The sequence below is a fragment of the Symphalangus syndactylus genome, chromosome 15 (assembly GCF_028878055.3).
Source record: "Symphalangus syndactylus isolate Jambi chromosome 15, NHGRI_mSymSyn1-v2.1_pri, whole genome shotgun sequence".
Taxonomy (NCBI): domain Eukaryota; kingdom Metazoa; phylum Chordata; class Mammalia; order Primates; family Hylobatidae; genus Symphalangus; species Symphalangus syndactylus.
Window position 1 is genome coordinate 93,695,318 of NC_072437.2, and position 26,738 is coordinate 93,722,055.

Genomic DNA, 26,738 nt, shown 5'->3' on the forward strand with positions numbered 1-26,738 from the left:
GGAATTTTTCAGTCTTTTGTATTCTAAATCAGACATACTATGACTATAGGCTGCGACAGTAACTTGTTTCCAACCAAATATAAAGGACAGTGCAAACCTTTGTATTTAATTAGTCCAAATCATCTGAGTTTTATTAGAGCACCAATCTGTGTGCAATCTCCGTCTGAATCCTTCTCTAAATAAAGGCCATGTCCTACTTGGAATGGATGCAAAGATGACTTCTCTTCCACTTCTCTAACATAAGAGACAGGGACTGACTTGGCCTAGAGCAGCTCTGCTATGCACCTCTCCAAATCCCATTTGCTCATCTGGAAAACACAAGAGCTATGATGCAGAATAGCCTCTAGAATCCCTGCCAGCCGTGACATTCTATGAGAGTCTATTCAGGGATATCTCCCATGGCACGGCTTCTCTGGGGCTTGGCTAACTTGCCAGAGGCTCCTGTGATCTGACAACACATATGTATCATGGAATTGGACCTGTCTATTTCTTTCTGGAGAACTTTTGGCAATTTCTGCAGCCTGCCCCGTGCAGTGAGAAGTTTCCAGAAAGTTGGCTTACTGCCCATGTTTCCTCAGAAATTGGGGGAGTGTGGAGCCAGGCAATTGTTTTTATACTTTGAGCTACTTACTTCCTTCCTGTACCCATTGAGGGACATAGGGAGTGCCATTTGTGTACCTTGGAGGTTTTTAAGATTTGCAGAGACCATCATATTTTAGGCTAAAAATTCTTAAATGCTATCAAAAAATAGCACATTAACTATTGTTAATAAAGCTCCGTTTCAGATTGCTACAGAGCCTCATTTCCCCAAAAAGTCTAAATTACCTAAGTTGTGAAACAATTAACTTTTTCGTTAAAACAAAAACAAAACCAAAAACAATGTCATCATATTATATGCATTATAATTGGTTTCCTTGATTGGTATTGAACTGCTGTGTACCAGACCCTGTGCTAGGTACTGAAGGGAATGAAAAAATGAGCATACAAGATTCCCAATTCACAATCCAGTCTGGGAGGGAGACAAACACAAATAACTCTAAAAGAGAATTCAGGGAAATAACTCTTTAGGAGATCCGATGAGGTAGAATTCTATTCCTGAGAGCAAGGATGAAGGCACTCAAAGTTTGACAATTCTATGGAATTAAAAAAAAAAAATCACTCAAGCTATAAATGCACTAAAAGCAAACAAGACTGAAGAGAGAATGAAGTCCCCAGGCTGTCTCTGGGTATAGGATGTGTGGCTTACCTGTGATATAAAAGCTTATGTTTCTTGCCACAGTCCCAACTTTATTGGAAGCTATGCAAATGTAGATTCCAGAAATTCTAGAGTCAGCCACAACCAAGGTGCTAGCCGTCTGCAAAAGAAAAGGAAACTTTAGCTAGCAATAGGACAAATAACGAATTGAACACCCCAAGCTACTTCTGAGGTTGAAATGATTCAGCTATTCCATTCATTCTGCAAAGAGAGTATTGCATAGGTGGTGGTGATCAGAAGGCTCTCCCCTTGCCGAGCCCCAACAAGAATGGAAAAATAACAGGAAAGCAGGTCCTCAGGAGACCGGGGCCTATGACATCCGACTCATATGAGGGTTTCAGGCTTATTTATCTCGTGCTGCTGGCGTAACAATTACAGACCTGAAGCTGAGATGTGGGACTGCACGTCCTACCCTATGAGGTGGTCAGTTCCACATCAATGAGAGGAACAGGTGAGGCTGAGGCCTTCCCTTTTGTTTGGGTGACCTGAGAGCATGGATGCCAGTTATAACAGGAGCCTTCTCTGCTGTTTGGTTCTATAACAGGCATGTTAAGTGAGCAAGGACAGAAGAGAATGTTTGGCTGAAACTTCTTTTTTTTCTTTAAGAAATGGGGTCTTGCTATGTTGCCCAGGCTGGCCTTGAACTTCTGGGCTCAAGCAGTTTTCCCGCCTTTGTCTCCCAAGTAGCTGGGACAACAGGCACATGCCACCGTACCTGGCTTGAAACATTTTCTTATATGCTCAAATAATGTGGCATGCAGCACTGGATGGTCCTGAAGGAGGGTGTGTGTGTGTGTGTGTGTGTGCGTGTGTGTGTGTAAATTACCTAATTTCTCGTAATAGATTAAGTATCTATTCCTAATCTAGAAGATGAAAATTTAAATTATGAATTAATGCAATTATATTGTTCCACTAGACTTTAGTGCTGTTATTTGACAACTTAGTCCCTAAAGAAACATTAGCAGTCAAAATTGCATGAACTTGAAAGCACTTTTCAAATTGTGATGTCTAAAAAGTAATGAAACAAAACTTTACACAACTTAAAGACTTGCAGTCTTCCAAAGAAAAAAAATTGGCAATATGAAACAAATTGTTAAACATTCTTAAATTTAACCCAAGCTTGCATTAAAAAGTAGTGTATAATCTATATGAAAAAAATGAGAAAGCTAGTTTCTCATACTTAAAATTATGGAAAAGAAAAGTTGGTCCAGTTACTTATAAATCTTTGCAGCCTGTCTCCTAGGACAAAAATAACTGTTTATGGGCTTTGAAATTGCAGAGGCTGTGCTAATGCTTCCAGACTAACGGAGTGTCCTAGCTGAAGTATAATGACAAGTGGCTTACAGGCTAAAGTAATGTAAGGCTGAAATGTGACAGCTGACTTTCCAGGGTGGTGGACATACTCTACAAGTGGTTTGGCTGTAGGAGAGAGTCCTAACATTTTCTGAGTTTCTAAGTAATGTGCTAGGCACTTTAGTTGTGTTTTCTTATCCCATCTAATAAGGTATTTCTGTCTTTAATCTACAGATCAGGAAGACTTAAACACATGTTCCTAATGTTTTTAGCCAGCAAATTCATTGGTCCAAATTCTCTACAATTTTCACTGTGGTATAGTGAGTAGTACACAGTGCTTTCTCTTCTGTTTGTTGGAAGGATCTGCTTAATTACACCTACCCATATATTCTCTGTGTATTATTGAAATTATTGGTAATGAAAGTGTCTGCAATATGTGGCAGACAATTTAGCAGACATTTATTGAGTGATTATCAAGGCATTGCCCAGATGTTGTAAGGGAGACAGAGATGAATATGACACAATCTCTCCCTTAACACTATCATTCTTTAAGGTGATAGAGAAAAATTTCCCTCCTTGAAGATCACACAAAAATTATTCTCTCTTTTGCAAGGAAAGCTTATATGAACGCAAATAATCCATGGGAAAGAGTATGAAAGAGAGCTCAGGTGTCCCTTTTCTTATTCTGATGATGAATCTTTGTAAGAGGTGGGACATAAAAAATTCTGAATAGCCATTTCCTTGTAATTGTTGTACCCGCTCGTTTAGAGTCATGGAAGGAAATGGAAGTAGTTGGAAGAGAAGCTTGTAGGTGGCAACATGAAAGAACTGTTAGCTGGTGGAAGCTGGAAGACAGGAGAGATCGTCAAATACGACTCTGACTCCCTTATATTGTCTCAGGAAGCTTAGACGCTTCAAAGCAGTTTGCAAAAAATTCAGAAACAAGGAGCTCAGATGAAGCCTTCTTAAGCTGGGGTGTCAGCTCCAGCACTGTTTTTCTCATGAAGTTAGTTCTCAAGCGTTTATCCTAATGGCCTCAGGAGAAACTTACTCAGATTCTCAGATTAATTGTTGCTCAGTAAATAAGTGAAAACCCCATTTCTGTTGGCTTGGGAGTGTTTGAAATTATGGACAGCATTTATCTGCATCTATGAGTCATGTTTGGGTTTTTATTTAAAAGATTTTGATTTCATTGAACTTAGAGCAACTGAGAACAAGAACTAGATTTCGTGGCAAGGGAAAACCAATTCAGATGTATACACTTGCCACGTTTAAGACCTGTGTAGGTAACCTGGGAATGGCAGTGGCCATTTTACAAGTCCCCAACAAATAGTCAAATAGGTCCAAATTTATGTATAATCAGAGAATAAAACTGAGGTGCCCCGAAGTGAAATGAATCCAGGTCACAAGATGGAGACAGAAATGTATTGAATTTTTCTTCTTTTGTGTGAATGACATCTTCCAAAACAAGACACATTACTCGTAGTCAAGCCTGCCCCAGAAATCATGTCTCCAAAGCTTCTATTAAAATAGAAGCAGAAAACAAAGTTGATGGGAGTTTACATTATTTCTTTGTTTCTGTGAACCTTTATGTATGCCTTACAATGCACCAGGCAGCATGCAAGGCACTTTACAGGAATTGTCTCATTTAATCCTCCCTAAAACCCTGCGAGATGGGTATATTACCCTATTCTACAGGTAAGACAACTGAGGTTCCGAGAGATTAAATGATTCACCCAAAGATACAAAGGACCACAGACAGGCCTGGGCAGAATTTATGCTCAGGTGTGCCTGCCTCCATGCCTATGCTCCTAATCTCTACACCAAATTGCTTCTCGCCTTGAGACTCTTTAAATTGAATAACACAGATCTATTGGCAAAGTTCTGTCTACACCTTGAATTGAATTTTTCCTTGAGAATACTTCCTTTAATCAGCAGAGATGGGTAACATAAATTAAATACTACTACTATTTACAGAAATATTAGTTTGCTTCTTTGATGACATTTTACATAACTGCAAGCTGCTTTTCAACTGTTGTTATGCGGTTTGAAAATATATTTGATAAATACAATGGTTATCACTAAAGAAGAAAAGTTAAAAAGGTGAAACATATCCTATGGTCAGTTTTATTAAAATTTTTCTCATTTCTAGAGTACTTCTCTTTCAGAGGATATATTTTTAAATTATAAATTCAAACATTTTCTCATTGAAAATAAAATTATTTGACAATTAAAGTTTAAACTTTATAGGGCCAGAGAAAGGAGGTCAAGTGTGAATTGTAGATCAGTGTAGTCTGGCTGGACTAGAAGGCAGCTTTGCATGGGACAGTGAGTTTCAATGTCTGAGTCTTCTGAATAAAGGAAAAAATCTGTTCCTCAGTGCTTATATCCAAACAGTATGGTGTTAAGGGAAAAAAATGAAAATAGCATCACAATTTGGGCATGCAATATCAACTAAATACTTTCAAAGAGAAAGTAACCAAGAATTTGAGTTGTGCGTTTGAAATTATAATCATTTATTCTATAAGGTATGCCAAAATAAATTCTTAAGGATATCTACTTGTATTAGTTCTATAACTAGTTTTCATTTTCCACAATTGAAAATAAATGAAAGAGGACTGAGGAAGAGAAAAAAGCAAAAGTGCTGAAATAAAATTAGACTATCAGGCCGGATGCGGTGGCTCAGGCCTGTAATCCCAGCACTTTGGAAGGCCGAGGTGAGTGGATCACCTGAGGTCAGGAGTTCAAGAACAGCCTGGCCAACAAGGCAAAACCCTGTCTCTACTATAAATACAAAAATTAGCTGGGCATGGTGGCAGGCGCCTGTAGTCCCAGCTACTTGGGACGCTGAGGCAGGAGAACCGCTTGAACATGAGAAGCGGAGGTTGCAGTGAGCCGAGATTGTGCCAAAATAAATAAATAAATAAATAAATAAATAAATAAATAAGACTATCAAAGTTTATATTAGTCTTAAAGGACTCATGCTTTCTACTCTTCATTTTTACTACTTTTGCTTTTTGCAGTGCTTCCAGCTGCCTGGCCTGGTCCTCAAGGATTTATGTGTTAGAGACAGATCCTTCAAGCCCATTCTCTAGGCTCTTTGGTATGACCCAGGAATGCTCATAAAACTATCAGCAAGTACTGTAAGTTTGGAGTTTTTCATGCTCCTTCCTTCCTTCCCCTTCACGAAGCATTAGTAATTCATTACTACAATGTTGTTTGAACCGCACGGAATGGAATGGATGGGCTGATGTGTCATTCAGCCTAATTCCAGCACTCGTTTTTTAAAAATCTATATACGGAACACTGATTTTAATCTCTGAATGTTTCTAATTTAGCTTCCTTTCAAGTGTTTCATGGAGAAATAAAAGTAGATGTGTAAAGGTCATGGAAGAATCTAAAATTAACACAGGGTGGCACATTTGAGCCAACCGATGGGAAAACGGAACGTGAGATTTAGAAAAAATTGGGGTGTGTGTGGGAACTGAAACACAAGCTGTAATTCTGTGGTTAGGATTCTTGCTCCTGTCATGGATTTGTCTCATACAGGACACACTTCTCAAGGTACAGTCAGAAGGATTTCAATGGAAATATTGCTAACACATTAAAATGGTAACGATTCTCCAACCTTACAGAATTAATGCTGTGATAACGTATTTCCTGTGTGTTTTTTCTAACACGGGGTTCCTTCTACTTCCTCCTCCATATCTACAAACCTAACAGTTTGGCAACACCATTTAGACAATACGAAAGTACACATTTGCTACTAGCAACTCCAGTTGATGACTCACTTTTCACAAATCTGGGCCAAAACTCGCCAATAAGGAAACTAAATTTTATTGTCCTCTATACCCTTCCTTAAGTTAAACAAAAAAATACAACAAAACAAAGAAAAAAAATCCAAGGTGCTCCAGCGTGAGTGTGATCGCTGCCCCACTGACCTGTGGAGTAGCATTGCTGGGCAGGCTACCATGTGAAGGTGGATAAAGGGATCACCGCAGTCTAAGCTGGGACTTTAATTTGCTTTCTAAAAATGTATAGAAAATAAAAACAGTTTTAATTGTAAAGGAAAAAGCATTGCATATAATTCAGAAACAGCAAAACTTCCATTTTGTCACCATCATATGACAGACACATTTTTTTCACACCCACAAAAAGATATATTAGTAGATGCTAAAAGTAAAATTACTAAATTCTCCTGAATTCAAGATATGAACTCAATAATTTTATTTAAAGTCTAATATATTACAATTACAACTGCTAATGGGATATGTACCATATATATAGATATAAAATATATCTATATATATATAGAGAGAGAGATTTTGTTTAGTGTGAGTATTAAAAGTTTTTTCAGTGCAAACAATTGTTTAACAAAGTCTTCATTGTATATGATCACAATTGGTTTGGGGAATTGCATAAGGGTACATATGACATTCACTTTAATAAAGCAGTACTTGTATAGGGCTTTCTCATTATGTTATGTTATATTACTTTACGTTACGTTATGTTATTTATTTATTTACCTTTTGAGACAGAGTCTCACTCTGTCACGCAGGCTGGAGTGCAGTGGCACAATGTTGGCTCACTGCAACCTCCACCTCCTGGGTTCAAGCGATTCTTGTGCCTCAGCCTTCCGAGTAGCTGGGATTACCACTATGCCCGGCTAATTTTTGTATTTCTAGTAGAGATGGGGTTTTGCCATATTGGCCAGGCTGGTATTGAACTCCTGACCTCAGATGATCTGCCCGCCACTTTGGTAAGTGATCGGCCTACCTAAGTGTTGGGATTACAGGCATGAGCCGCCACACCTGGCCTTCATTATGTTATTTCATTTCATCCTTGTAACAGGAAGTACTAGGTAAGGCAAGTATCATTAGTTCTGTGTTTTTGGAGGAAAGAACTCAAGCTGAGAGAGGTGAGCTAGTTTGTATGTGGTTATACAGAGAGGAAGTGTTGTAGTTTGACTCCAGGGCTCCTGATGGCAGGTTGGGTAGCACAAGTGCAGAGGTCTATATTTAAAATCTTCTGCATAACTGTAAAATTACCAGACAATAATTTGTTTTCAACCTTTATGGAGAAAATCAGGGAAGTTCTTTAATCATGGGCATGTTTTGATACTCCACTTCCACTGATTTTTATAGGTTTTACATTATATATGGAGTCAAGTTGCCACTTCATGGTTTGGGTTAGCCAGAAACTTCACCTAGCTTTCTTATTTTTCATTTTATTTCCTATTGTATATTTTTGTGGATAGGATACCAAAATAGCACTAGAAGTTACCACTGAAATTGAGCTTATAAATTTTTGTGTTAATATCCAGCAGTTAACAGTACATCCTCCTGATATGGTCAGGAAAAAGCAAAATGAATTGACACAACCAATGAATGACATCTTGACATTTTTCTAGTACTTTGTGACAACTAATTTGCTGTCCACTGCTAATAAACTGAGGTAGTTTCCTTATTAAAAATATCTGAAGGCCGGGTGTGGTGGCTCATGCCTGTAATCCCAGAACTTTGGGAGGCCAAGGCAGGCGGATCACGAGGTCTGGAGTTCTAGATCAGCCTGGCCAACATGGTGAAACCCCGTCTCTACTAGAAATACAAAACTTAGCCAGGTGTGATGGTGTGTGCCGGTAATCCCAGCTACTCGGGAAGCTGAGGCACAAGAATTGCTTGAACCCGGGAGGCGGAGGTTGCCATGAGCTGAGATTGGGCCACTGCACTCCAGCCTGGGCAACAGAGTGAGACTCTTTGTCTCAAAAAAAAAGAAAGAACAAATTAAACTTTCAAGTTTATATAACTTCCTCTAAGTATGTCATTAAAGTGCTCTCTTATCAATAGCTATACATCATGGAATGTTTTAAAGTACTGCTTATTTCTGTTAGAGAAAAAGGGTTGTAAACCACCTACAGCTACTGCTATAGTTATAAAAACTTCTTAAGTGTTTAATAAGAGACTATTGGTGTTATCATATAAGCTATTGCCACTCTGACTAATTTCTACATTGGCTTACTTGGCTATAAGGGCATTAGGTTTTGCAAAGGAAAGACTTTGGTTTGAGTCTCTCATTTACACTTTTAAGCTGGCTTTGGGTTAATCGTCTTATCATCCCTGTTTTCTTTATCTTTAAAATGGAGATAACCACTCTCATTTGCCAAAGAATGATGTTGACATTGGCATATGTCAAAAAGTTTCACATAATGAAAATTATAGATATTTGTTGTTATTGTTAAATCATACATGAGGAACGATGCCATCTACTTTGTCATCTTCAAGTGCAAAGTGTATGGCTGAATAGATGACATAAGCATACCCACACTCAAGCAGGCAGTGGAATCTGTATTAACAGTCTCTACTCCAAATCAAGAAATATATGTGTAAACAGACATGTCAGCAAGGGTATACTTGATATGTTTTTTCTTTTTAAAAGAATCATGGCTGGGTGCAGTGACTCATGCCTGTAATCTCAGCACTTTGGGAGGCCGAGGCAGGTGGATCACCTGAGGTCAGGAGTTTGAGACCAACCTGGCCAACAATGGTGAAACCCTGTCTCTACTAAAAATACAAAAATTAGCCGGGCGTGATGGCAGATGCCTGTAATCCCAGCTACTTGGGAGGCTGAGACAGGAGAATCACTTGAATCCAGGAGGCAGAGGTTGCAGTGAGCCGAGATCCCACCATTGCACTCCAGCATGGGTGATAGAGTGAGAGTCCATCTCAAAAAAAAAAAAAAAAAGAAAAGAAAAGAATCACCATCCCTGTGCCAGACAATAGCAGATTTTTAAGTGTATTCTTTACTAATTCAACAGGAAAAAGCCACTAGGTCTGAGATCCACTGAGACTTGCCTAGCTGACAGGCTTATTAGCTATTGCCAAGGTTCAGTGGGGGTTAGGGGAGTATAAAATGAATAGTGCGCCGATGAGGTCAAGGAATCTTGATAGATTGTGTGTGTTTGCATATCCCCCCCAACTCAGGCTTTGCTCTTGCAGACAGAGGGAAATACATGATATTTCACAAAATAGAAACATTCAGTTTTAGCTCTAAGTCTTGCACTAGCTTTTGCTTACTGGGATCCCACTTTATGTACATCAGTGATTCTCAATCCCCATTAGGTGCTGGAATCACCTGGGAAGCTTTTACGAGCCCTAGGCTGCACTCCGGAGATTTGGATGTAATAATAATTGGTAGAGTATTCTAATAGGCAGCCAGGACTGTGAACCACCAATACGGACCAGTTTGATGTTCAAGTGGACAGTGCCATCTCTACCATTAGGAAAGAGTACTCATTATGTTGGAACTGGTAGCTTGAGTAGTCTCTGTGTGTATCTCCATGAAGACATAGCTCAGATATTGTCTTTCTTCTCTCTGAATTTTTGTTTGAACATTTGAATTACTGCTGGTTCCAATAAACCTAGAATTGGGAGCTGAGAGTGTATTTGTAGAATAAATATCCCAGTGTGCATTTTTACAAACAATACCTTATTCTTTCCTTCTATTATTGCCATGCGCTGAGCGATGCTTTCAATTCTGTTTCCTGTGTTGCTGTCGGGATCCAGGATAAAGGAGTCTTCATTATTGGAACAAAAGTCACACCTATTAAAAAAAAAAGTTATCACAATGTGGCTTTACAGCGTGGTTCAGTCAATGGGGACAGGTGAAATGAAAACTTGGTGTAAGTCCTCAGATAACAAAGTCACAAATTTTATGTGTGAGTCTTCTTTTCCTTAGATTTTTTCCTATATTCATCCTCAAAACTTAAAAATAGCAAATATATTTGGCTAATACTTGAAAAAAGCCCCACACTAGTGTGTCACCATACATCCTTCTTGTTCTAAATGTTAATATTAAATAAAAATGCATAAATTAGAAAATTTAATATCTAGATTTTAGTTTTTAGTGGAAGTAACATTCAAACACGGAAAAAATGAAGTTATGTTAATGAATAAAAACCTCAAGGAAATCATACCGTTTTATATCTATAAAAGGCTGGCTTTTAATCAGAATATGTAGTTGGATGGCTAATTTTTTCCAGGGCTAATTAAGTGCATATGAAAATCAACATCATGAAACAGTTATTAAATTCAGTCTCTCTCTGCTCAAGTTTTGGGGAACTTGAGTTCTCAGGCCTCAAGTGTTTAATTATAAAATAAAGGTGTTGATGTTATTTATCTTCAAGGTCCATGAATTCTCTCTCTCTGTTTTAAACATTTCAACACTTTACATTCTGACTTTCTGGACTAGAATTTTTTTGAGCAGAAAGCTTGCTGGTCTCTAATTTGTACATGTCTTGGGCAGATTCTGCAGATTTTTTGTATTTTTTTTAGTAGACACGGGGTTTCACCATGTTGGCCAGGCTGGTCTCAAACTTCTGACCTCAAGTGATCCACCCGCATTGGCCTCCCAAAGTGCTGGGATTACAGGCGTGAGCCACATGGCCCGGCCGGATTCTGCAGATTTTTTTAAAACAAGAGGAATTTATTATTTTTATTATTGTTGTTATTATTATTATTAGAGACAGGGTCTCACTCTGTCACCTAGGCTAATACGCAGTGGTGCAATCATAGGTCACTGCAGCCTCGAACCTCTAGGTTCAAGCAATCCTGCCGCTTCAGCCTGTAGCTGGGATTATATAGGTTAAGTGAAATTTTCAAGCTTCATTTCCAGAAAAAAATGAGTGGTTCATCTTAAGTAGCCAAGAGCAGGAATGACTTATGTGAGAGGAAAATGAGAGGCTAAAGTCAGTGAGAAAAAGGGGAAGACGGAAGGGAATGTGATCAGAAAAACGTTCTGTTACTATTCCTCTCTGGTCCTTGAGCTGAGAAGGAACTCCAGAGTGTTAAACTATCGCATCTGCAGGGGTACTTGCCCTGTTAATGTCCTCCTGCAGAGTACTCACCACCTTTTAAATGCTGACTTAATGGTTCTGAGTCCCTGCTGGGCCGACAGCTACAGGAGGACAGAGGACAAATCGACGTATTCACTCCGTCCCCATAGCTAAGCAGGGCCCGAGCATGCTGTTGGCGCCCCATAAGCATTTGCACACATGCAGACAGGCACAAGGTACCCGACGTTGTTTTTGCTAAGAGTTTCTACTTTCTTTAATTGTTTATTATTATCAAACATACTGATAAGTAGAGAGAATAGTGTGATACACCCCCATATACCTGCCACCCAGATTTCACAGTTATTAAGATTTTGTCACATTGGCTTCATCTATCCCTTTTTTTTTCTTCTCTATTTTATTTATTTATTTACTTATTTTTAAAATTTTCTAGCCTGGCCAAATGAAGAATTTCTGTATTTTAAAACAAATCTCAGGCATCTTGTCATTTTAGCCCTATGTACTTAAGTGAGTCTCTCTAAAAAATGAGCAAATTTTTCCAGTATAACCACAACGCTGCTTTTATACCTAAGAGAATTAGCAATAATTCCGTGGTGGTGTTTGCACCTAAACCATATATCAGATTTCCCCAAATGTTTTTAAAGATGTCTGTCTTACAATTAGATTACAAGATTTAAAGTTTAAAAAGAATGAATAAAAGGTGACCATTCCTCAAGGAATTTCTGCAGTTTTTACCAGGTATAACCTGATAATAATCATCAGGTAAAATAAATGAACACTTTAATGCTTATTGATAAGTAGAGTAAACTGAACCAAAGAGAAATTATATACTTTCTCCTTTATTAGAAACATTTTAATGACAAAGTTTAAAAGTCATTATATGAGAGTCACTTTGCCTTATTTTTTCATTATCATATTCTCCATTTTCAAGACTATAACATCCCCATCTTAATCTCGTGTTAGACTTGCTGTCTTTCACACACTCATAGTGCAGGCATGAGTGTATATAATGTACACATATACACATGTGTATACCTAGATTAGACACGTGCATATGTACTCGGGATTGTGACATCAAACAGCTAACGTTCTCTCGTATCTGGAAGACAAGCTTTGAGATTGTATTCCTTTTCCCCCAAAGCAAGGAAAAAGATCAGGGAGGCCTTAGTCAAAGATCTTAATTTCATACTCTTGGGCTTTAGGAAATGCAAAGAAATATGTTAGAGTAAAGCAAGCCTGGGTGTTTCTCAAGGGAAATACAGTCTGCTATCTGAGTTCACTTGGGGCTGTCGACCTCTGACACCCCACACCTCCCCCATCCCACATCCACGACTCTGAGGGCAGTTACTAAGGGCACAAGCCCTAGTATGGAAACTATAGGCCAGACTTATTGCCAGCTCTTCCACATCAAAAGGACAGATTCTGTGGCTATTTTCGAATTTAGGGGCTGTTATTTTTCTCTCTTCATAATTGGGGCTATAAAAATAGAATGTCATTTAGAAGCCTTACTATATAACAGCACTTGAAAAGAGATTTAGGGGGAGGGGAATGTGCCTAAGCCTTAAGAATACATCAAGCTCTTAAGGAAGTAGATTGTGCCATGTTTGAAGATGCAAAGATAATCACTGTGCTGGGAACTGTCTTGAGGGGGGAGGAAGCCGAACAACAAGAGGAAAGCAGCGTTCACTCCTGATTTCGCACAGGAAGTCCACAGCACCTCCTGCCAAAGCGAGATAAGAAAGCTCCCATGCACTATTCTGGACAAGGCCACTGTTATCAGCCTCAGCTCGGCGCTGTCCTCTCTTTGCTCCAAGCCTCCGTCCCTTTCCTAATGAGCTATAGGACTCCTACCTCCATTTGCATACAGCGTGCCAAGTACAATGGCAGGGAGGTATTTATAACCCCTGAAAGGAAAAAAAAATTATGGGCTAAGAGTGTACTCCATGTCATCTCTGCTGATTGCTCTGGACCTGAAACAACTTAGTTTCGGACTAGAGATTGATAAAAATAAATTAGAAGAAAGCAGCCAGTTATGTTTCCAACACATGGAGCTAGGACCTCATGTGTGATATGTCAGCCTTCTACATTCCAAGTGGGAGCCATCTGTGGAACTCCCCATCTGGTCTAAGTTACTAGTCTTCTTCTCTTGACACATTATGGGAAACCGCCACCCTCTATATGTGCAGATGACACTACTGACCTACATGCTTTGGGCTGATTTTCTTGTAACGGTGATGAATTTGCCCTGTTCCCACCACACTCAAAAATATTTGGCTTCTCTGTGACCACAGACAGATAGATGAAGGCAGTCTGGGGCCACAGAAGAAGGCAAAACCAACAGAGGTCAAACCTACAATCTTTCTTTCTTTTTTTTTCTGTCACCCAGGCTGGAGTGCAGTGGAGCAATCTTGGCTCATTACAGCCTTGACCTCCTGGGCTCAACTGACCCTCCAACCTCAGCCTTCCGAGTAGCTGGGACTACATGTATGTGCCATCATGCGAGGATAATTTTTGTATTTTTAGTGGAGATGGGGTTTCACCATGTTGCCCAGGCTGGTCTCAAACTCCTGGGCTCAAGCAATCTGCCTGCCTCAGCCTCTCAAGGTACTGAGATTACAGGTGTGAGCCAATGCACCTGGCCAAACCTACAGTCTTGACAGTATTGACTGCTGGCAGAATTTGTACTCAGTTCTGGATCATTTCAGAACCTGTGCACTTGACCCCAACACCATATGTAACATGATATCCATGTACTACCATCACGTGACAAGAAATTATTATGCTTCAGTACTTCTTGGACATAGTAAGAAAAGACGTCTCAAATACTCAGTACACAAACACCATTACTACGTTGAGGATTCCGTGTCTTTTTTTTTTTTTTTTTTTTTTAGCTACTTTTGCCTAACATGGTCAGTCTCTTTCCAAAATTTGCTAAACATCTCTCATCTTACACAACCAAAATATGTTGAATGACCAGTGCACGCACAGTCTGCAATTACAGTTTATATTACAGTTTCTATGAGAGCTCACTTTGTCACCCTGCAGTTCCTGAATTCAAGACAGATTCCATTCACCTTTACAAATCCAACACTCAACGAAGCATAATGCACAATGCACACCCAAAGGTACCCCTTTGTGTTCACCTGTGCTTTTTCTTAATTGCTGGTATTTAACAATTCTTATTTTTAGATTTTCTTCGTTCCTCCTGCCTTCCTCTCCCCTCCCCCTACTTAAAGCTCAGAGCTGGTACTTTCTTTCCTTTAGAGGATAGATTGTCACATCTGGTGGAATCAGAAGGGAAAGCCTAGCTGGGTGAGCATTAGCTACTGATAGTAAGTATTGTGTTTTCTTTGAAGTGGTTCTCTTGTGAGAAAATGATCGATTCTCTTGGAGAACTGGGTGGGATGGTTCAACACTTCATTTAGCCTTTCTAGAAATTGTCCATCTGTTTAGTGCCTGTTACGGTACCCAAGACTCCTATAGCAATCCAGTATAAAATTCTCATTTCATAAATGATTTCCTGACAGTCTAATAACCACATTGATTCTAGAAGGTCTCCTCTACAGCCTTAGTCTTAAGACACATAGATTTTTTTAAAAAGGATCCTCTTTCAATAAATGATATTAAGCTGGCGTTTCAAATCTCTGTTGTGCCAATATCTGATTCTTGGCTGCTTGAAGGGAAACAAGTTTTGTGAGCGGCTACTAAGTGCTACTAAAGCTTGGGCTAGAAGCAATACACATTTTGCCTCAATTAGTTCTCACAGTCACCCTATGAAGCAAGTATTATGATCCTTATTTCATAAATCCTTTTATCAATAAGGAAACTGAGACTCAGAAAAATCGAATTCTTTGCTCAAGTTCACAGGGAAAGGAGCAGAATTACGATCAGAACCCAGACTCTCCTAACTCTTTTCACTATCCCAGAGCTCTGCCCATCACATACGGTGATTTCTGATCCCAAGAAACATCCCCAGACCTTTCCCACCATGGGGGAAGTCTGGCTCAGAGTCACCTGTTACAGAGGAAAACTCTGGGGGGCCTCTAAATTCAAACCAGCACAAAGTCAGACACCAGGAAAATTAAATTTTTGTTTTTAAGAGGGAGAAAGAAGATGTACCTGTCTATTGGTGGACAAGGACAGGGGCAAGGGGCAGGAGACTACTTTATAGTTACATTTCTGGCATAAATTCTAGTTCGTTTTGGTCATAAACATGCTTTGATGGTGAAATTATGGAACTCTTTACCTTCTACTGGCTGATACATTTTATCATTAAAAAAAAATCTGGCCAGACGCTGTGACTCACACCTGTAAATCCCAGCACTCTGGGAGGCCGAGGCAGGTGGATCACCTGAGGCTGGGAGTTCGAGACCAGCCTGATCAACATGGAGAAACCCTGTCTCTACTAAAAATTAGCCAGGCATGGTGGCCTATAATCCAGCTACTGGGGAGGCTGAGGCAGGAGAATCGCTTGAACCTGGGAGGCGGAGTTTGCAGTGACCCGAGATCGTGCCATTGCACTCCAGCCTGGTCAAGAAGAGCGAAACTCCATCTCAAGAAAAAAAAAAAAAAAAAAAAAAAAAATCTTACAACAAAATAAAACCATCCAATATTTATCACAATTTTTTTCTCTCCTTGGTAACATATTTTTGTCTGCATGCTCAGTGAGCATGTTCTGGGATGAAGCTGGCCTGTTTTATTACAAACTCCAACACTAGAATGAGTGCCCTGGGGACAGGAGTGTGGGTGAGTGGTGATTTGAGTACCCAACACCCAATGGCTGCCTATTTGAGCCAGAGCCATTGTCTGGGAATGAATGTTTATATAAATGTATAATGAAAGCACATTTAATTTGGCAACAAAGAGGGTCCAGAAAGTTCTACAAAGTCTTAAGACAGATAATAATCTCCCTCTCTTTTTTTTCTTTTTTGGATGATGAAATCTGAGGACTTGTGTGAACTCTGCTTATCTGTTTAATGAGATTTTACTGCACGTGCTAACTGTGATTAGAATCTGTTTGTAAAGAATATTGAATCATTTCAAGCTAGGAAACAAAAGGATAGAGGAGTAATGAAAAGCAAATTGAAGCTGTAAAATGTCTTTTAAAAAAATAGGAAGGAAAAAAAAAGCCCATCTGGAACCCTGCCAGAGGGCACAACCAGGGCTGGCCCCCATTATGGCAGCCATCCTGTAGCAGGGCCTGATGTAAACATTCCTCTGCTACTGTGGGTGTAGTGTCAAAACATTAGCGATTGTGTGTCTCAGCCATCAGATTAATACAATCTGCAAACACTATCTTTTCCCCTCCTCTCTCTCTTTTTTTCTTTCTTTCTTTCTTTCTTTCTTTCTTTCTTTCTTTCTTTCTTTCTTTCTTCTTTCTTTCTTCTTTCTCTCTCTTTCTTCTTTCTTTCTTCTTTCTCTCTCTCTCTCTTTCTTTCTCTCTGCTTCCTTCCTTCTTCTTTCTCTCTCCTCTCTCTCTCGAGAGGCAGTCTCACTGTGTTCCTTAGGCTGGAGTGCAGTGGCACCATCCTGGCTCACTGCAACCTCCGCCTCCCGGGTTCAAGTGATTCTGCCGCCTCAGCCTCCAGAGTAGCTGGGATTACAGGCATGTGCCACCACGTCTGGCTAATTTTTGTATTTTTAGTAGAGATGGGTTTCGCCATGTTGGCCAGGCTGGTCTCGAACTCCTGACCTCAAGTGATCCACCCGCCTCAGCCTCCCAAAGTGCTGGGATTACAGGAGTGAGGCAACATGCCAGGCCTCTCATGTTCTTTTTTTTTTTTTTTTTTTTTTGAGACAGAGTCTCTGTCGTCCAGGCTGGAGTGCAGTGGCACGATCTCAGCTCACTGCAACCTCTGCCTCCCAGGATTACAGGCCAGAGCCACCGCGGCCGGCCACGTTCTCTTAAAACAGATGAAACAATATAGGAGAGTGGATGCTGGCAGAAAAAGGCGTAGCATTGGAAGGAGTATTTAGACACAATGGTTCCTGCTCCTCTTGCTCCAGGAAAAGGGCCTGGGCCTTCAGGGTGGTCACAGGGTCAGGCTGAGGGGATCCTGGAGGAGTGACTTTCTTGTGCAGTGAGAGACCTTGTGACGCCTTGGAGCTCATACTGAAAATTACTTCTTGCCTCAGTGGAGAAGGGGGAGTGGAGAAGAGTTTCGGGGGTTGTAGGCTTTGGGTCGGCTCCCTGGACAATGGTGGAGGGGATCCAGCGTCCTGGGCCACCTCTATTTAGATAAGAGCTTTTCCGTGAGCGTCTTGGCTCATGCTGCTTCCTGTTCTCGAGGGTCCTGTGGGCCATTCACACTCAGAACATGGCCCTTCTTCCCAGCCTCTGCTTTTCCTTCCTCCTGGCTCCTTCTGCTGGCTTCTAGAGTGAGTGCCAGAATCTCCCTGCCCTCCACCCCCCAAGCCAGACACTCTCTCCCTCCCAGCTCCCCGCTCTCCTTCACACAGTCTTTTCCAGAGCCAGGGGATCCTCGCGGCCCCGCACTGGGGTAACTGAAAAGCTAAAAGAGTGGGTGTTTACTTGGCTACACCCAGATAGCAGCCTCACAGAGGATACCTATGTTGTTCATTCACTTTTCTTCTTAGTGAAGGACTAGTTGGTGAGGAAGGGCGATTTGAGAAATAAGAAATCTTTAAGAAAATATTAGGAGTGCCTACAAAAAATATCCTTTAACACATGCAAGAAGGAGGCTTAAAATAGTAGCTGCAGTCACTCAGTGGAGAATATTTTAAGCTATCATTATATTTTGTTCTCACAAAAAGGAAGAGAACAGCTTACTTCTTATTTAGTGGTCAATACTGAAACATCCAGAAAGCTTTTGGGAGTGGAGGTAGGGAATCACAGGTTAGCATAAGAAACATAGATGTTAGAGCTAGTCAGACCTGAGGTGAAATCATGGTTTTGTAACATTCCAGTTATGTAACTCTGGATGTCAAAAACCTGACTATGAGAATCGTAGTCACAGAAGATTGCTCGGAGGACTTAGCAGTCTTGTTGATTGCTTGTATCATTCTAAAATTTTGTCCTTAGATCACACCAGCCCACAAAATCACTTTTAATAAATTCTGCTTTGGTGCTATGTCACTGGCCAACATTGAGAGATGTTAGTTACCAGACGTGATACTCACTGTGGAAGAAGTGTGGTCAGGGAGTTTGCCTACTATTAGTGTCCCACAGCGTATGAGAGAAGAAATCATTTCTCTTGGATCTCAGTTCTCTGAAAGGTATCTTATGAGCCCCTTAATCTTGCAAATGTTTGTTTCACTTCTCCTTCTCGCTCTTGACAACTGGAAAGTAAAGCCTGTGGGCCGTAACTCCATACTAGTCTTACACATTTTTTCACTTCACCAAGGCTGCTTAGTTATGTATTGCCCTTTTTGTGAACTACCTCAAATTCTTCGGGAATGGATATGTTCTTAGCATAGCCAACCCAAAAAAGCAACCCCATGCTACCATGTCTTACTAGTTTTACTACAGGCACTAAAAATGCATACATAAGGGAAATAATTTAAATAAAGAATTGAAAGAAGATTGGTTTGACATCAGCAAATATTAGGGTGAAACTTAATGTGTAACACACTTAGCACAGTGCCTGGCACACAGGAAACAAATCATTAATGTTAGTTGTCAGTTTATTATCTGATTTCATCGAGAGCTACTTACGTACTGACAGGGACTATGTTTTATTCATCATTATAGCTTTGGTGCCTGGCCCAATCACCTGGGAAACAGTGGGTGAGCAACACTTGTCTTTTGCTCAGTTAACTCCCTGATGAGAAGAGTGGATCCTGCCAAAGAATGGCCAGATGAGATGTGGACCCAACCTCACATCAAATGTCAACCCTACCTCACGTCAGATGTCAACCCAGCCATCTACACTTACCTCAAGTGTGCTGAAAAAGGGGCTCTAGTGACCGTCAAATGACCTCACATACACCCCTGACCTAAGCAGTATGTCACCACCATCAGCACCTCTCCATTTGCAATGATGAATATTAATGGATACACGGGATCTGCCAGGGCCCTGGCTAACCTCAGCACAGCAGTGTCAGCACCTGACAAACCGATAGTCATGGACAGTTTCAACTCGGGCAAGGATGCTGACATGCAAAGCAGTGTCATCCGGTCTAATGGCAAATGGAAAACTGACTGGCAATGAGCTCCTCTTCTTGCCTGTCTTCAAAGACAGGCAAAAATACTGGCTTGTCAATAATAGCACCATTTTGGCCGGGCACGGTGGCTCACGCCTGTAATCCCAGCACTTTGGGAGGCCAAGGCGGGCAGACCACCTGAGGTCGGGAGTTTGAGACCAGCCTGACCAACACGGAGAAACCCTGTCTCTACTAAAAATACAAAATATTAGCCGGGCGTGGTGGTGCATGACTGTAATCCCAGCTACCCGGGAGGCTGAGGCAGGAGAATTGCTTGAACCTGGGAGGCGGAGGTTGCGGTGAGCCGAGATTGTGCCATTGCACTCCAGCCTGGGCAACAAGAGCAAAACTCCGTCTCAGTAATAATAATAATAATAGCACCATTTTATTCAACTAAAACAGAACTTGCTCACTCCTATCTCATGTAAGATGTAAAAATCACACCCCCTGCAAGAGGTAGATGATTTAATTCCTTCTGTTATTTAGAAACATATGTTTATTGAAGAGACAAGTCAAATTCATGGGAAAATATCAGAATACAATTGAGCACAGGCAAGTAAAATGACAAGAGCCCATATACTACTATAGGCTGAACAAGACTTGGGTGACCGACCATTTGAATAGATGAGGTAGAATTCACCAATGAAAGTAGATCCTTGGATATTGTAACTCCTTTGATTTCCTAAATAATCTGAAACAGCCACCATTTCTGGTCCCATTCTGATTTCTTTAGAATAAACAGTCAGAGGACCTGTCCCAAGATGCAAATATATTTCCTGGGAGAACATTAACCTAATAGCATGGATCATCTTGTCAGGACATTAGTGTGTATATAATGCCACTTCAGAGGGAAGTGGCTTTGCAGTGGGCAGCCCCAGAGCTGCCTAAAAGTACTAGAAGTACCAGGTACCTTTCAGCAAACAAACTTAGCACTCGCAATGTGCCAGCCACTGTGCTAAGTACTTCACACCTATTAACACATTTAACTCCCTCAAACAACCTTATGAAGTCAGTGCTCTTAACTCCATTTGTAGATGAGGAAACCCAGACTCAGAGAGGTGGTTTATTTTGCCCAGAATCATACAGCCAGTGGATGCCAGTAGGTGGCAGAGCCAGGACTCAGGCAACAGAGCCCACGTCCTTAAACTCTAAACTATGTTGCATCTCTTGATGTCACCACACCGGTTTTCAGGATTGTGAGTTTTTGATGTCACCCTACCTGTTTTCAGGATCATGAGCTTTTGACTAACAATGACTCATTTTAATGTCTAAGTAGTTGTGACACAACCAATCCTGGTAGTGACAAATGATATGCTTTCAATTGCCTGGTTGATGTTGTGCTGGCAGGCCACTCACTTACAGGCTCTTAGACATGTTAACCAGGACTAGTGTCCTAATAAGATACTCAAACTCGGCCGAGCGCGGTGGCTCACGCCTGTAATCCCAGCACTTCGGGAGGCTGAGGTGGGTGAATCACGAGGTCAGAAGTTTGAGACCAGCCTAGCCAACATGGTGAAACCCCATCTCTACTAAAAATACAAAAATTAGCTGGGTGTGGTAGCGCATGCCTGTAATCCCAGCTACTCAGGAGGCTGAGGCTGAAGAATCGCCTGAACCCTGGAGTCAGAGGTTGCAGTGAGCCGAGGTAGCACCACTGCACTCTAGCCTGGGTGACAGTACAAGACCCTGTCTCAAAAAAAAAACCTCTCTACCTGATCTGGAAAATGGTAATAATTCTAGTATTTGTCTTAGAGAAGTTCTGTGATAATTAAATGAGATGATGCATATAAAGCACATATCCAACACTTAATATCCCACAGGTAAATGCTTAATAACTTAGCTATAAAGAAAACAAAAATAGGAACCCCAGGCTATACAGCCTCTGTCAACCACCATCTTCTATTATATTTGGCTCAAGATGGTCTTTAAATACCAATTTTTGTTTTCCTCACCCTACTTGTTCAAGTACTTTTTTCATACTCACAAGGGCTGATTTGTCAATAAGGTAGCAATCAGTGATCATCTTATGTAATTTTCAACGATGATGACAAGGCAAATGGAACATTAAAGACCTAACAAATTGGAATAACATGCACCCATGTAATGTGTTTTAAAAGGGTGAGTGAAAACCCAAGACTTTGATTTTCAGGCATGGAGGGTAGAGTTTCTGAGATACAGTGCGCATACCGCAGGCTGAAGGAGGGCCACAGGTAGAAGACCACCAATAACGAGCCTGTGGAAGTCCATCAGCCTGGAAGGAGGGACAAAGTAGGCTTCTGGCCAATAGATAGCAGAACATCCAGGCACTAGCCAGGTAGTCACTGCCTGGCTCAACCATTCAGCCTCCACTGAAAAAATTTCACATCAGGTCCAAAATTACCTTTCCAATTTTGGTTTTATTTTTTCTCAGCCCAAATCTGATGAGCGAACCACATTCATCTCTGGCAAGTTCTTTTCAACTTTCCAACCTGTTTGTATGCCTGTGTCACTGCATCACATCTTTGTCCCTCTCCCCTTCCATTTAACTTTCCAAGACCTACCCATTCTCTTTAGGGCCCAGATCCTACCTCCTCCTTGCTGCTGCCTCTAAACTGCAACGTTCACCATCTACCACCCACGGTTGACTCATTTGGCCAGATTATAAGCACCTCCCATGGAGACTCAATACAGTGTTATGGTGGAAATAATAGTAAACGGGAAATCAGACACATGCATCTAGTCCTGAGCTTGCGATTAACTAGCTGTGAGATGAGAAAACTATTTATCTTTGAGCCACAATTTCTCACCTATAAAACAATCTCTTTTTAAAAATTAAATCTTTAACATTCCTTAATTCCATTTTTTTTGAGATGGGGGTCTTGCTATGTTGCCCAGGGTTCCTGGGTTCAAACAATCCTCCCACATAGCTAGGATTACAAGAGCACGCCACTGTGCCTGGCTCAACATTCTTCAATTCTGAGTGAATTAATCGTTTGAAGTGACTAGGTCAAGGCATGCCGAGGCTGAAATTAGCAGCCTCCATGTCCCCATTTCATTCCCTCATCAACTATAAACCCTCATGTTTCCTCCTTCATTTTCTTTTGACCCCTCCTTTTCATCTACTTTAATTGCTCTCCTGCCTAAATAGCCATGAGCTTTGTGAGGCCCACTGAGGGCTGAGTGCTTGCTGAATCCTAATCCAGAACATTAATTCTGAACAGTAAATGAGAGAATGGGGCTTCCCTGCCCTGCAAGAGATCAAGTACCCCTGGATGGTGGGAAAGTCACAGAAAAGGACAACATGAATAGGGGAAAGTGCCACGATAAGCAGGCCCATTAACTGTTAGTTAGACTTGCCACCCTCCTGAGGCTGGTCTTATTTAGACCTGCTCATCCCACTGGAGTTTATACTCCAGTTTCTACTCCCAGCTGCAGATTTGGGGCCCAAGCCAGCTGTAGGTTATCACTGGTTCTCAAAGATATCATGAAATTTGAGCCCAATTCACCTATTTGCTGCTCATCTTTTTCTCCTTTCCTCTCCCATCCTCTGCTCAACTCTAACTCAACAGATGGGTCAGCTCTAACTCACGACAGACAAGAGCAAACCTAGCAGGTTAGGCAGGCGCCCTCCCAAACCTATTCCCTGCGGACTTCAGCTCTTTCCTCTGGGAATCCACAGGGATGTTCTCTGAGGAGTCCTATGGGACACCAGGGAAAAGTAACCTTCTGGAAGGCCAATCTTTCTAGCCCCTTGTATTTTATTTATTTATTTATTTGAGACAGGGTCTCACTCTGTCTCCCAGGCTGGAGTTCAGTGACGACTGCAGCCTCGACCTCCCGGACTCAAGCCTTCCTCCCGTCTCAGCCTCCTGAGTAGCTGGAACCATAGGCGCGTGTCACCATGCCCAGCTACTTTTTTTATTTTTATTTTTTTGTAGAGATGGGGCCTCTCTGTGTTGCCCAGACTGGTCTCCAACTCCTGGGCTCAACTGATCCTCTCACCTCAGCCTCCCAAGTGCTGGGATTATAGTCAGGAGCCACTGTACCCAGCCCTCCCCCTTTAGACCATAATCTGAAAACACCTGAGAAATGACTCCCTGAGCTTCAGTTTTACTTATGGGAAAATAGGGCAAGTAATCACCATTCCGTAAAACTGTGTACAGATTAGAGATAATGTGTGTAAAGGGATGAACATGGCTTTTGGCACCAAAAACGACTTATTGATTAAGTCTATCACAGCTATTATAATGAAGTAGACAATTGCATTCAAGGTGGCAAAACGTCCTAGAGGGCGTCTAGAGAAAGTATGAGGAAACAAGGGCTAGTGATTAGAAGCTCATTATAAGGCACTGTCAGGGCCAGAGTCTAAATCCATCACGCCCTTTCCATCTTCTCAATCCAACAGGTTCTGCTTTGTCACCTAAAAGGGCACTGATTTTACATTAAAGTCACATAGATACCATATTTTAAGAAATAATCTACCAAGTCAGTGAAGATATACTAAAATGTAGATGCCCAGGCAGAGGTGCATGTTTTATAAGTGATTTGTTCTACTTATCTATCACCTAAAGATCTTGTGTCAGGACATTAGTTTCTAGATTCAATAATAAAAATGCTCATTCAATTTTTAAAAATCTGTGAATTTGGCCAAAGAAAATCGGAGAGGTTCTGCCAGTCTTCTTAAGGAATCTTCACAGATTTTGTGTCACTGTCTTCTGGTAACCTGAGAAGCTACATTGAATCTTGCTGAAAAGATCACTATAAAAACCATCCAGCGGCAGGGCGCGGTGGCTCACGCCTGTAATCCCAGCACTTTGGGAGGCCTAGGCTGGTGGATCACGAGGTCAGGGGATCGAGACCATTCTTGCTAACACGGCGAAACCACGTCTCTACTAAAATTACAAAAAATTAGCCGGGTGTTGTGGCACGCACCTGTAGTCCCAGCTACTTGGGAGGCTGAGGCAGGAGAATCACTTGAACCCAGGAGGCGGAGGTTGCAGTGAGCTGAGATCGTGCCACTGCACTCCAGCTTGGGCGACAGAGCAAGACTCCGTCTCAAAAAAACAAACAAAAAACAAAAAAAATCCTGCATAGATTTCCTGTGACTCAGCCTTTTGGTTTAATTTAAAACACATAATGAAATGTTTGATAGCAATTACAGGAGACAGTTAACTTATTAGAAACAATTATTCATCAGATTCACTGTATTACTAAGAAGAGTGGGAAAAGGAGGAAAATCTCACAAAGCAGAGAAAAGTGGCAAAGGGGCCTTTGGCAAATGAACTCATGCTCTGTTCTCAGGACTTTGTATGAAATATTAATAAGGGCTGTTGTCCGAACAGTCACATTAAGCAGCATGCACTTCCTCGTCCAGTAATTATGTAACAGAATGCAAGAAGTTTCTCATTAGTAAGTGAACATTCACTTTTGGCTTGTGATGAAAGCCTCCTGTATAAGATGGCCAGTTTTATTTGGCTGTTTGTTCAAGCTCAAAGTTCTGCTAAAGTGGTCTTTGGTCAAGTGGTCTTCTTTAAAGTCCTCATTTTGATTCAAGGTTTTGTTTGTGGTAAATTAAAATTCTCTGTAGCATGGCTGAATTGAGGCTGCATACCCAGACACACACTGCATAGAATATATGTTGAGACACATGGATGGATACAAATTGTATGTATACTTAGGAAGAATGTGATCAATATTTAAACATGAGGTATATGACCATATTTCCAAAAGAAGAGGTCTTAAATTATAGCTTCCCTCAGACATCTGACCTACATTTTGCCCCCAGGAAATGTTGACTTTTTAAATTTTTATATTGTTAAAACTTTCATTGTGTAGATGGAAAATAAAATATGGGACATAAAACTGTTACAGCATAAAAATAATAGACATTCATGTTGGCAGTCAATTAAATTTGGGTCTTTGAGTACATTTCTAATTAACTACCATTAACGATTGTCTTGTTTCTGTCCTGTTAATTTTACATACCCCACTGATGTGCCAAACTATGTTTCCCCCAAATGATCTACCCCTAACACATCCCTAATGACTCAGGCCCTCCTTTCTTTGCCAATTTGCTGACGTAAACAATAGAGAAATGCAATTAGGCAAGCCCCTCTCAGAAGCCCTTCTCAGAGTTCCTAGATGCCTCTGCTTTTCTCTGATATTGTAGGCCACCCCACCCCTCCATCCCCGGATGGAAGGCAGTAAACCACCCTTACTCTTAAAGTGGTCAGCTTTCTCTTGACACCATCCACCCCACCCCCCCATAGTACTCTACTGCTGGGGCACACGAAGAGTGTTTCAGACATGAGATGTCACATTGTCATTGAGAATGGCGGGAAACATTATTTTCTAGTTAACTTCTAAAGCATGTAATTATTTTAGACTCCAGTCCTGACCTACTTTAGAGTTTTGCAAGCAGTTCCTTGAGAGTCCATGTATGTCTATTAGATTTTTCTTAGAAAACCCACCATTTTATCTAAGAAAGTCAAAAGAATAATGTTCTCCCTCAACCTTCCATGAGTTGAGAACCCAACATTTTTCACACCCTGAACGGACTCATCTGAAAAAGACCAAATAAAGCAGGCAAAGCTTTAGCGCTCACTGGAAAGAGAATGAGAATGCCTTCATTTGTGTGGGCTGGATCGAGGCTGGCAAGGTGGTCCAGGTTGGCACTGCAGAAAATACGGCTTGGCCCCAGTGGTGGAGGAGCTGCTGCACTTTTTTTTTTTTCCTTACTGGGCCCTTATTAACATTATAATCACAGAGTCAGTTCTGTATCACAGAGTTTGTACCTCCATTTAAGACTTTTCTGACAGCCATTCTACTTTCATAAGTTGAAATTTTCTGTTAATTTGTTACCGATCCTCAGAGTTAATGGTCAAATTGCCTTACAGTTTATAAGAAACAGAAGGGAAACATCAGTGTGCAAACACTGGGAAATACTTTCAAGCCTTTTTGAAGGAAGAAAATACAATTTACAGTGATTTTCTAAGTTAACTCATTCATAGCTGTGTATGATAGGAAAGGGGAAGCACGACCATTGCCATTTACAGAAGGGGAAATAGAAACACAGATTAAAGAACTGGCCAAGATCACACAGAAGTCAGGGACTGTGCCAAGAATAGAACTTGCTTCCTTGATTCCCAATTCTCTATCCTTGGGAGGATGTAGTAGATATTTTGCAGATACATATATAGA

At 41.0% G+C, this 26,738-nt stretch overlaps 1 protein-coding gene across 4 annotated transcripts in view; it reads right to left on the bottom strand.

Moving 5' to 3' along the window:
- The window catches only part of FLT1 (fms related receptor tyrosine kinase 1), a 196,848-nt gene that overhangs the window by 95,767 nt on the left and 74,343 nt on the right, over positions 1-26,738 (bottom strand). For 3 of the 4 annotated variants that reach the window (XM_055244574.2, XM_055244575.2, XM_063619208.1), the window contains exons 11-12: positions 10,033-10,147; positions 1,247-1,355 (exon numbers count right to left, since the gene is read on the bottom strand). In XM_055244574.2, coding sequence (XP_055100549.2) covers positions 1,247-1,355; positions 10,033-10,147 — 224 coding nt within the window. Of the gene's footprint in view, positions 1-1,246; positions 1,356-3,182; positions 3,394-10,032; positions 10,148-26,738 lie in introns of those variants that run through there. The other variant, XM_055244577.2, reaches the window with a different exon arrangement.